Here is a 12,869-nt window from a genome sequence, read left to right on the forward strand (position 1 = left end):
TTTTGTGGTTGGTGGTGCTGTGTGTGTGTGTGTGTGTGTGTGTGTGTGTGTGTGTGTGTGTGTGTGTGTGTGTGTGTGTGTGTGTGTGTGCGTGCGTGCGTGCGCGCCAGGTTCTGTTCTAGTGCAATGATGATGATGATGATGATGATAATAATGATGATGATGATGATGATGATAATGATAATGATGATAATGATAATGATGATGATTATGATATGGAGAAGGTATTTTATTATCTTTTAATTCTTTATTTTCCTCAGGTCCGCTTTACCAAATGCAGTGTTCATCAACTGCATCAGGCGTGGCCAACATGTACAGTTTTTCCGGTACGACGACGCCTTCAGAAACGCCAAGATCTTTATCAAGGTGCGTACGTCAGGCTTGTTAACCACCGGACTCTCTTATTCAGGTGTAGAAGCGCCTGGTGGTCTAGTGGGGTAAGAGGCTTCAACCGGATGGGGAATGTAAAGGTCTGCTTGTGATGGGTGGTGGGGATCACTGCCCACGTTGCGCTACTGATGGGGCAAAGAGTATTAGATAGATAGATATAAAGATAGATAGATAGGTAGGTAGATAGATATAGATAGATAGATAGAATCACCCCATCAATCCGAGGACACCTTTTTCAATTCCTGCTGCGGCCAAAGTGTAATATTCAGCTTGAGAAAGAAAAAAATATCTAATCCTTTAGGGTAGATATTTCCCTCATCTGAAATGTTGCGGCTGCTTAACCTCTGTCTGTCTATCCGAGCAGACCCGTCAATCACGAGTAAGCAACTGCCTCTGTGGAACCGTTCTACAGGTGCAGTAAAGTGCCTCCTTGCTATGAACAGCACCTCCCTCAGTAACAGACAGAAATAGGGCTGTGTTCTCCATGATTTTGAATCTGAGTAATATATTGCTGAAGATTTGAATATGAGTCTCCTTGGTTACTAGCCAAATCCATCCACTCTGACCACACTTGGCCATCTACCAAGCTGAAAGGGGTAAGGGATCTTTGTCAGGTTAAAGTAAGCTCAGTATTATATATTTCTGATGGGCTGAGGATTATGTTAAGAGCTGAGTATTGTTCTGTTTAAAAGATTTACTACATTGTTGAAGGGTGTTTGAGGACTAACTATGGTACTGCTGAAGACCTAAGTAGTATAGGGTATGATCCGATATATACAGACCTCAGACGTGATCTCTCTTCGCACCGCAAGCTCCCACTTTGTATGCTGGTCACGTCATGCTATTCTCTCCCTTTGGTTCTTCACTGGAATCCCTTTCTGTAATGATGGCTTTTATCTTGCTATTATGGTCCCACTGTCACGTCCTGTACGGGACTTATTCCTTATGTAATGGAAGTTTTATCTGTCTATCTATCTATCTATCTATCAGTCTGTCTATCTATATGTACATCTATCTATAGCCAGACGTCTTCATCCCTTAAGGGGTAGCTGCAGACAAACCGGCTCCACGTCGCCCTGTCCTCTGTCATTTGGCTGCCCTTTCTCCATCTCACAGCCCTCTCACTCATATATCTCTCCACTCCATACCCCATCTCATCCTTGGTCTTCCCTTCCCCTCTCCCCATCCACCAAAATTCACAAACGCTTCTAGTTAGTCTCTCATTCTCCATCCTCTCCATATGGCCAAACCATTTCATAGCGGGAGTATTTCTCCTAACACTTTCAGTCACATACACATCAGTACCACAACACTTCTCTACTTCCTCGTTTGTCTGTCTGTCTCAACTAACTCCAGATGCTCCTCTCAGGTAACTCGCTGTGCTTTTTCTTATCCAGTTTATTTCTTAACGTCTGGTGCATCCTTTCCGTATCTAATGGATTTTTTTATTACTAAGATTGACTTCATTTGGAATTTTATGATCATCGCTAGTTACCTATATATTTACTTTAATTATGTTTTTAAGATTAGTCCTCCTGTATTTACTAGACCTTCTTATTACTCTAATTACTTTGAAGAGGTTACTATTTCTTGCTTAATTTCATCTTGTACTTACTCTTCATTGCTTAATAAGGCTGGAGCTACTCTTTAATTACTTTCAAGAGCCCAGTTTTTCATAATTACTTTTTAACAGTGGACATTCAAATAAATAAAAGCATTGTGATTATGAAGCAGCCTGTGATTATAAGTGCAAGGGGTGGAGTGGAGAGGTATATGAGAGAGGGATGTGTGAGCTGGGGGGAGGGCATTGAAAAGGCGGGGGATAGGGCGACGTAGAGGCGATTTGTTTGTGGCCACCCCTCGTGGGGATTGAAAGGTCTGGCAATAGATAGATAGATAGTAAATATTAGAACTCGAAATGGCACAAAAGTTCAATTTCTAGGGACTGGGTTCTACATAACTCATTCATTTTCACATCCATCGTGCCCTTGGTGTGCCTAACTTTTTGTGTTGGCTGTACATACGCCCTGTTTACTTTATAACACTATTTTTTTAAAGAGACAATGAATGGAGGAAGGAAAAACAAAGGAATTAGTTTAAAAGTTACATATTCCGTAATTACTCTATTTTTTAAACTTGTATTTTTTAAAAACTTACTTTTGAAGACTGAATTTAAGCCTTACGTTAAAGATAATTATTTTTTAACATTATACATGTTTCATATTGTAATTTCTAAGCGTGTTTTTACTTCTAATTGCTTTTTTTAGACATTTAATTGCTTTTGAAATCTGTACTGATTACCTAATTACGATTCCATATACGTATTAATTAATTTCTGAATTAGTGTTTATTCCTTTAATTACTTTTTGAGCTTATACTTATTCTCTTATTATGTTTTTATTTCCAGGACTTCTTCAAGGTTAGTGTCTGACGTCCCTTGTGTTTGTTTTTGTTATTATAATATTGGTACGCGTAATTGTTGATATCCGAGGCCTGGTTGGGCATTGCTCCTCACAGAATGCCACTCAGGGACGAGCGAGGCTGGTCACCCATACCTTAACTGCCAGGACTGAGTAGCTTAGCCCCATTCCCCTATGTCCCTGACGGAGCAAAAAAGACTTGGTAACTGTAAAGATATTCTCAACAGTAGTCATTGTTTTATTATTATTATTATTATTATTATTATTATTATTATTATTATTATTATTATTATTTTATTATTATTATTATTCTTTTTTTATTTGGTCGAAGAATTTTTAGACAGGTAAAAGAATATTAAGTTATGTATTGTGCATAAATAAATGTACTTAAGTATGCATATGTATGACGCCCTAGGTACTTGTGTGTGTGTGTGTGTGTGTGTGTGTGTGTGTGTGTGTGTGTGTGTGTGTGTGTGTCCAACCTTATCAGGTATGTGCATGTGTTGGTATGTACGTATAAAACCCATGTACGTGTATGTCTGTGTGTGTACAGATCCCAGGGCAGTGTGGACTCAGGATGGAGTGCTTAACAGTTACTGGAGGGAGCGGGTGGTTCACCTTATGTATGCATGTGCGTATTTATGTAAGCATGTACGTTCGTATAAAACCGATGTACGTATCTATGTGCAGGTCTCAAGGCACAGTGGACTCGGGATGGAGTGTTGGGCAGCGTCTTGAGAGGCATCTGAGAGAGGCAGAGGAGGCCAGGGTGGGGCAGGCGGCATTTAGTGAGAGACGCACCTTTACACATGCACCAGGTAAATATGCTCGGGTCTGTCAATATCCTTCAGCAGATGGACGAGAGACGGTGTTCTCGCAGGGTAAGGAAGCTCCCTAACACCTATTTATAAGCAGTTTATAATCCTAACACGTCTTCATAAGTAGTTTATAATCCTAACACGTCTTCGTAAGTACACCTCTTCCTATGTACTTTATAATCGAAACACCTCTTCATGAATAATTTATAATCCTAACGCCTCTTCCTTACCTGACAAGTAGACGAGCCTTTGACCGTAATTTCAAATCCTTCTTTACAGTGACCAAGCCCTGTTCGAGAGAGAGTGAGAGAGAGAGAGAGAGAGAGAGAGAGAGAGAGAGAGAGAGAGAGAGAGAGAGAGAGAGAGAGAGAGAGGCGGTGTTGTATAGTCTTCACGCATTAAATAATCCAAAATATCACATGGGGTGCAGAGGGGCGGACCAAGGTGTGATTATCCTTTCCCCCCACGCCCCCCACCCCCATAGCTACGTCCCTGCCTCAGTCTAAGGACGTCCCCCTCATATTTTTTTCCTTTTTCTTTTATCCTTCATAGATTTCATTCATCGCCTCGCCCATCATATTCGTTCCATCCCTTAATCTCGCAAACATTGTCTAAATCCATCAAGAATTCGGGAAAGCTCGCCAGATTCCTTCAATCTAACTTTTGCTGATATCTCATCCTGTCATTTTTTTTTTCCCTGGCTCTCTGTACTCTACCACATCCCCCCTTGTGATGGGAAAGGAGGTCTTGATGATGATGATGATGATGATAATGATGGTGGTGAGAATGATGATGATAATAATAATGATGACGATGATGATGGTCTTCTCTTAAAAAAATATATTCTCTCTATCAGTTTCAGGGGACCAGAGTGACGGGTGCAGTTCTGTGTCAGAGGGTGGGGCCAGTGAACCCCCACCCCCCTACTGCGCCCCCCACACCACCCTCTTGGCTGTTCGAACTTCCGCCCTCACCGCCCCGCCCCCACCACGCCCACCATCGCCGCCCCACCCCGCCCACACGCCATACGTCATCAGTGCTAACAGTTTATACAGTTCAGGGTAAGTAAGAAAGTTACAAAGTGTGTGTGTGTGTGTGTGTGTGTGTGAGAGAGAGAGAGAGAGAGAGAGAGAGAGAGAGAGAGAGAGAGAGAGAGTGAGCGAGAGAGAATTGTTTTTGTTCCCCCTTTTTATAGTGGCCGAGGCGATAACATTCTCTCTCTCTCTCCCTTTCTCTCTCTCCCTTTCTCTCTCTCTCTCGCTCTGGCAATCTGGGGAAGAGGTGTTCATTTTTTGTTTGTTCTGTGTGTGTGTGTGTGTGTGTGTGTGTGTGTGTGTGTGTGTGTGTGTGTGTGTGTGTGTGTGTGTGTGTGCTGCCAGCAAGGACGTAGGGCAATGGTCTGTTGTCACTTGATTTCCCCGCCTTCATATCTGTTTATCTATCCGTATTCCTGTCTAGCTCTCACCCTGTCTATTTGTCTGTCCATATATCACTTTCTGTCTCTGTCTGCCCTTTGTCTATCTATCTATCTATCTATCTATCTGTCTATCTATCTGTTTATCTAATTTTACCTCATCATCGTTTCAGACCCCTGGCCACCTTCCCACAGAGCTTCATGTCACCGTCTTCCCCAGCCCGCCCGCCTCAGATACGAAGCCCGCCCACGTTGGCTAGCTTCACGGCCGCCCTCACGCCCACCACCCGCCCATCCAGCACCGCCCACATCATCCACACCCACCAGCAGGCCAACGACGACCAGCTTTATACTGCTACTAAATTCTAAAGCTCCCTAACACCACATCTCGGCGGTTTATTTTGCACATGATACCTCAGTTCGTCTTCAGTTATGGTGCCAATTTAAAACAGTGCCAAAGTTTAAGGTAGAAGTCTCCGTAGCACCTTTTCTTTACCGACTTATTTTGTGCATAACTCAGTATCCTCCCGTAAGCTATTGATGTCCATTAATAATATACTGAACCGATAAATATCAAACAAGGCAGTAATGGGGTGTAATAGGCAAAATGAGTCGCTAAGGAAGAGGTGCTACGAACGAAATCACCTGGTGTAAGCCTGTATAAACTACCTAATCACTTTGAATATTAGAATTGCTCTCGGTTCAACAGTGTCTGGGTTGAATTAAATGCATCTACTGTGTGTATTAAAGGGGAAGGATTGCTTGGGATTATTTTTGGATAATACACAAGTTTAATCTCAGTTAAGGAAGCTCCCTAACACCTCTTCCTTACTGATTTGTTTGTGGCCACGACTGGTTAATATCCTTTTGTACGTTGTTATTTTAGGCATCTCAGCAGTACCATTAGATAAAAACTGTTGAATACTTGAATATGCTCGAGTATTTTGTGTGGAGGGGGAGGGTTAATGTAGTAGGTGCTTCATCCAGGGTTGATATATCACTAGATGGAAATATTGCTCATTTAGTACAGCCCAGACTAACCTTTATAAAGTTTGAATATTGAAGACCTACCTCACTCTTTGTCCAGGAACTCTGAAATGGTTTGGCTATGTGGAGCGAATGCAGGGTGAGAGATTGGCTAGGAGAGTATATATGAGTGAGGTGGAGGGGGTGAAGGAGATTGAAAATGAACGTGGAGAATTATGTGACAGTGTGGTAACTTGGAGGTAGGACAGCCTGATGGCAAATGACAGGGTGACATAGAGACTTTTTTGTGACCATCCCCACTACTACAGACACAGTAAATAAATAGATAGTTTTTAGATGCATAATAATGATAAGTTCCTGCAGGGGAATGTAAATAGGAATCATATAACCGAGGCCTGTACACATGAAAGGTGCTAAATAGTCTCCTGTTATGTAGACTAAACTTTGTTGAGCCCCCTTCATTATAAGAGGTGTCACTTAAGCTGAATTAAATGGCCTATCGATGTGAAACTTCAGATAAAAGCGTTCCTGTACAAGGCTGTTTTGTATAGGAAAACAGTGTTAAACTGATCGTGTTGCTATGTATCAGCGTAAACTATATTGGGAATCAATGTGGTTAGAATGGAAGAACTAAAAAACTATCTAAGGTCTCGGTTTCGTTAATTCTGTTCGGGGATGATGTACTAAGACTAGATATGAGGGCACAGTGAGACCAATTTGTTGCTCTGGAAAACCGTGAGCCATTGATATAAGTAGCTTGCGTGGACAGGATTGAAGAGAATTACTATGTTGGTGTGAATGAGCGTTATGTACAGCACGTTGGTGATAGATGACACTGAGACAAGTACAAGGGACTGTGAAAGTGACCCACAGAGGAGGATTAATAAAGATCAGTCTGCCACGATGGAAAGTTCCGTATGAAGGAACTGTAGAACGTGTTATTTGTATCAGTGCTGACTATATTAAGATCCGTGTGTTTAGGACAAGTATGATGGGACTGTGAGGGCGTTCCACAGAGATGAATCATAGAACACCAGCCTCTCATGATGAAAGCTCTCGTACAAAGACACTGTACCAGCAGTCATAGGAGAGTGTCCCTTTGTACTAGTAATTGATGTGGTTCAGCCAAGTGCAATAGGACAATGAAATCGGTCGTGTTGTTCAGAATCTGTGCTAACGATACTTGGATCAATGTGATTATGTGCAATAGGTCCGTGAAATGGATCATGTTGACCGGAGTTAATGCTGTAGTGAGTTTGTTTTAACTTGATGGAACTGGTCCACACCCTTAATTTAAATACTAAATTGTGGTTGCATGAGATTTGATGAGTCTTAGTAAAGAGGTAGGAATGAGTCTTCTTGGTTATTAGTCAAAGCAGCCCTCCAGTCTGACTACCCCTGGCCATCAACTGAGGTGAAAGGCGTTAGGGGTCTTTGTCAGGTTATAGTCAACATACCATGGCAGTCTTGGTTCAGTTTGATGATAAGACTAAATACGAAAAAACTGTAAAATCGATTGAGATGTAGATATTGATGTGGTTAGGCTGCAGATACTGTGAAACTAATCGTGTTGGTCTCAGTCGATAAGGTTTGGATATGTGTGTACTTGTATGTCAGGACTGTAACAACCCACGAAGGTAAATCAAACAAGACCATGGAAGGTGCTAAGGTAGTCTAAGACAGTCTGGCCTTACGTGGCCTAGACTATCCTTCAATTGCTTAACATTTTGATGGCAATGTTGAAAATCAAATGTAGAATTATTAGCTGATATCAAAGCAAAAGTCATTGATGAAGAGGGACTCCTTCACGTGGTGGCACCGATATAACCCGGGTGGTTCCTCTGCTTGGGTATACAAACACCCTCCAACTCCCTCCCTATCACCCGAGTGGAGGATGGTGGACGGCAGGAGATGGGCGGCTTCAGTCTGCAGTCCACTGGGTTCGCGTCCAGATGAACCCAGGGCCTTAGCAGCAACAAAGTAATAGTCACTGAGTCGTATTGGCCTGGGTTGGGGAAGCTCCTAAGCACCTCTTCCTGAGCTATTTATTGGATGTAACAGTCTAACACTCAAGCTCCTATGACCCTCTCAGTTGACTAAAATCGTCTGGAAAATATAAGAATTTTATAGATAGACAGACAGATAGATAGATAGATAGACAGACAAACAGATAGATAGATAGACAGACTGATAGATATGATAGTGAATGATCAAACAACTACCACACCAAGCTAGACAGCCGTCCACACCAGTACAGTACATTGCGTTCTTGTAACCTTCCTTTGACCTGCTTCAGACAATTAAAACCCAAAGACATCTTGCTGAAATGGAGCCTGGGCACTGCACCTGAACTAAATCCGTAGCACGTGTTTGTCAGTGAATTATTCCTCATATTACACCCTTTCATTTGATTATCTTGGAGGTTAGTAAGGCAGATAATATGGGCTGGAAATATATAACAGAAAAAGACAATGTTTGGTCTAGTAGGCATAATGAATCGCTAAGGAGAAGGTGTTTGTAGCCTACAGTGCCAGTTAAATGGTCCTTACTTTCAAATGAATTAAATGGAATAGCGTACTAGACTTGTTCCGACCGTGAGAGGGTTAATGAAAAAAATAAAGTCGAATATATCAGGAAATTCTGCCATTTAATCAGTGCAAACTTTATGATACGTCAAAATAAGAGTATGCTTTTGATGTGTGTGTGTGTGTGTGTGTGTGTGTGTGTGTGTGTGTGTGTGTGTGTGTGTGTGTGTGTGTGTGTGTGTGAGAGAGAGAGAGAGAGAGAGAGAGAGAGAGAGCAGTGCCACCACGTGAAGGCTTCCCCTAAGCAGTGTTATAGTCGAATCAGGAAGTGTTACCCCTACACACTGCTACATGTTCTTGTGTTATATGTGTGTTTGCTTGCGTGCATTTGCGTGCAGATGAGGCGAAAAGTCGTAGATGGCACAGAAGGCTTCGTAACACCTCTTCCATAGCGACTTATTTTCGATTGGTACTGTTAATATCAGCTTAAAATATTGACAGTTTCAGTCTAAACCACACACGAGGATGTGTTAGGAATGATCTAAAGCCACTGAACATTCGACTAGTATTTGCGTGCAGATGAGACGAAGAAAGTTGTAAATATATTGTGTGCACGCAACGGTCGAAATTGCGTGCATCTCATGAGAGCATTTGTGTGCAAATGAGGCGAAGAGAGTTGTAAATATGTTGTGTGCACGCATCGTCCGAAATTGTGTGTGCGTTACTCTGCTTGTGTTGTTTCAGTCATATATGCAAGCACCGGCCAAAATTGCGTGCCGTGAGAGTATTTGCGTGTGTATGCGTGCAGCCGCGACGAAGAGATGTAAATAACTATGTTTGCGTTACCCTGCTTGTGCATGTTTCTACCATATATGCTTGCACTGCCCAAAATTGCGTGCAGTGAGAGTAATTGCGTGTATTTGCGTGCAGGCGAGACGGAGGCTTATAAAACTGACTTATTGGTGAAGCAAAAACTTGTAAAGAAAAGCTCTGTATCATTGTGCTTGTACTTGTTCCCAATATATGCACGCACGGGTTAAAATTGCGTGCATTGCGTGAGTTTGCGTGCAGGAAGGGCAGGTAATGATGACGATGATCGAATGACACCTGTAAAAATATTCTTGTGTTACCCTCTGTGCTTTTTTATAACATGTTTGCACGCACAGGCCAAAGTTGCGTGCGTTTGCGTGCAGAAAGGACAATACTGATGATAATAAGATGGAGGCGTGTAAAGAAAAATTCTAGTCTCTCTCTCTCTCTCTCTCTCTCTCTCTCTCTCTCTCTCTCTCTCTCTCTCTCTCTCTCTTTCATGATTGCACGCATAGGCCAGAGTTGCGTGCGCTGCGTGCTTGTGAAACAGATGATGATAAGACATACGCCTATAATTAATTTCGTTTTTGTGCTTGTTCATATCATGTTTGCACGCACGGGCTAAGTTGCGTGCGTTGCGTGGGTTTGCGTGCAGGTGAGAAGGCGGGGTATATAAAGACCTGTTGATCCCTCTGCCTGTTTTTCTGTGGGTTATTTGTTATATAAATAATTTTACAATAAAATAATGATGAATTGGGTGTATTATTTGCCTTGTGATAGTCAAAGTAGATAGATAGGTAGATGGATGTTTAAACAGATGGATAGATACGGTAGATAAATAGACATAGAAGTAGAGTAGATGCATAAATGGATATAGACATACAGACAAACGGATGGACAGACAAATGGATGGACAAATACTGATAAATATACAAGGTGGCCCCTGTATTACGCAATCTAATCCTTGTGTGTGGCAGGGACGGCTGTCAGCGTTAGCAGTGGCCGCCCTGCATCATTTTTTACTTCCTACGACCCATAGGTTGAAGGTCCATGAACTAGAGAGAGAGAGAATGTCCGTCCTAAATGCAGTACATCAATGCATCACAGCACAATTCAACATCAAATATTGTCAAATCACCTGCCAAAGAGTCACTACATCATATGACTAAGTTTAAAATTTGCGGGCTTCGCTTACGACTCCGACAGCGTCTTGGCGGGCCCATATTTGGCCCGGTCCTCCCAAAGGAAGGAAAATCTACAACAACAACGACAGCGTCTCCTACGGGATGTTGGTCTCTCGCTGTTTCTTTTTCCAGTTTCATAACTTTTCTTGCTGTTCCTCACATTTTACATTCAATATAATTATTTCCCCTGCTCCTTTCTGCCTTAGTGTCATATAGCCATATTAAAGCTTGGTGTCAGGTCTTCATTATTTTTCATATGGGATGTAAAACGTCGGCCGAGATCCCCATCGAACTAGGCACATAAAAAGCGTAGGACAACAGCCGACGCGGCAGTGTGCAAATGGCGGCGGTCGGGTGTTGATTCTTGCGCCATTTCCGTTTCAAACCTTGTAAACTCCAAGAAAGAAAATATTATACTGAACGTGAGTGTGCCAGAGAACGTCAATTCATTTCTAAGAACAGCAAAGAGGAGCTGTTGTGATGTACAGAGTTCTAATTAAGGAAAAAAGTGCATTTAAAAGACGCTGCCACAGGTAAACAAACAAATAGGAGTGCTTGTGCGTGATCATATCTTTTGAGTATTTGGGTCTCTCTTCCTCATTTAGGCGCTGTTCATCTGGGTGTTTTCTCCCAGTATGTGTCCATCTTCGTAATTTGCCGTTATGATGGTGATTTTGATTACAAGAATAAATGTAGTTCAACGATATGCCATTGAAAAGAATCATATACCCTTTTCACCGTTTCTTTAAACAGTTTCATAACTTTTGTTGCTGTTCCTCACCCTATACATTCTATATAATTATTTCCCCTGCTCCTTTCTGCCATAGTGTCATAAAGCCATATTAAAGGTTGGTCCCAGTTCTTCATTATTCCCTCCTTTCTTCCTGCGGGATGTAAAACGTTTCTGAGATTCCATCGAACTTGGCATATAAGAAGAATACGATTATACGACAACACCGTGGCAGTGTACAGATGGCGGCGGTGGAGTACAGATTCCTGCGCCATTTCCGTTTCAAAACCTTGTAAAGTCCTAGAAAGAAAATATTATACTGAACTTGAGTGTGCCAGAGAACTTCAATTCATTTCTAAGATCATCAAAGAGGAGCTGTTGTGATGTGCAGAGTGCTAATTAAGGAAAAAAGTGCATTTAAACGCTGCCACAGGTAAACAACAGTAGCAGTGCTTGTGCGTGAATGATCATATCTTTATTTGAGTATTTATTTGAATTTACTTGGGTCTCTTTCTTTCATTTAGGCTATGTTCATCTGGGTGTTTCCCCCAGTATGTGACCATCTTCATAATATGCCACTGTGATGGTGATTTGATTACGAGAATGAATGTAATTCAACAACATGCCATAGCAGCGAGTCATATGCTCTTTTTACTCAATGTTTCCCCAAAAGCAACAATTTCTCCTTAAATGCTGAGCAGTGACATGAGATTAACACTAGAATATGGTGCTAGTCACGAAATGCTATGGAAAGTGTTTATGCCGTAGTATTGTTTGTCACTGGGCAGCGGGAAATCAGCTAGAAAGTGATGAAAAACTTCCAGGTTAAAATGAATAAGTGCAGTCATTATTCATCTGCCAGGGAAATGTATAAAGTAAGGGTTTCATGTCTAGGGGAGTTACGAATTAGTTTATAAATATTCCAAAATCCATGATTGTACAGTTCTATAAGTTACCATAGATTTCACATTAGCGACGCGCATAGGAAAAAAAATTGCAAATGGACACAGTGAAAGTAGTTCCAGATCTACAGCTTTTTAGAAGTGTTATGTTCTTGTGAAAAAATAAAATGGATAGCTGGAAACTTTCGGTGATTGCAAGTAGCACTGTACTAGTTGTGAGGGACAGCGAGTTATGGACTACTGAACGTGAACCCTGTGGACTGCAGGCTAAGGCTACTCATATTTTTTATTCCACAGCCCACTCCATGTAGGGGATACGGAGAGGATTGAGTGAAACTAAGCAACCGAGCAGCTCCACCCACCAGTCTTCTCAACCTAAACCACGTCGAGGGCTCGCTTCAGCACAACATGGAAGTACAAGGAAATATCAAAGCTAGACATTCAGATCATCCACCCCCGGCTTTATATGGTAAGTACACGCTCCTGACCAGTGATTTTTTTTTTTTTTTTAATGGAACTGGTTCACTATCACAACTTGAACATCAAGCTCTGGTTCCTTGATATGCAATGAGCCTTGGGTATGAGGCAGGAATAAGTCTTCTTGGTTACTAGCCAGATCAATCCCCTAGTCTGACCACTCTTCGTTTTAGGATTCCTTGTCAGATCAAACCATGCCAACTGTAGTAAAT

The 12,869-nt window shown here is 41.9% G+C and overlaps 1 protein-coding gene across 1 annotated transcript in view; it reads left to right on the forward strand.

Annotated features, from left to right (window-relative positions):
- The window catches only part of LOC145418587 (uncharacterized), a 14,949-nt gene extending 9,538 nt beyond the window's left edge, over positions 1-5,411 (forward strand). Inside the window, exons 4-8 of the mRNA XM_080286954.1 lie at positions 261-366; positions 2,798-2,809; positions 3,501-3,628; positions 4,485-4,689; positions 5,216-5,411. Coding sequence (XP_080143080.1) covers positions 261-366; positions 2,798-2,809; positions 3,501-3,628; positions 4,485-4,689; positions 5,216-5,411 — 647 coding nt within the window. The remainder of the gene's footprint in view (positions 1-260; positions 367-2,797; positions 2,810-3,500; positions 3,629-4,484; positions 4,690-5,215) is intronic.
- Positions 5,412-12,869: the final 7,458 nt, after the last annotated feature.

The sequence above is a fragment of the Coenobita brevimanus genome, chromosome 115 (genome assembly GCF_032717465.1).
Source record: "Coenobita brevimanus isolate Jiangsu-jjx chromosome 115, ASM3271746v2, whole genome shotgun sequence".
Lineage (NCBI taxonomy): Eukaryota > Metazoa > Arthropoda > Malacostraca > Decapoda > Coenobitidae > Coenobita > Coenobita brevimanus.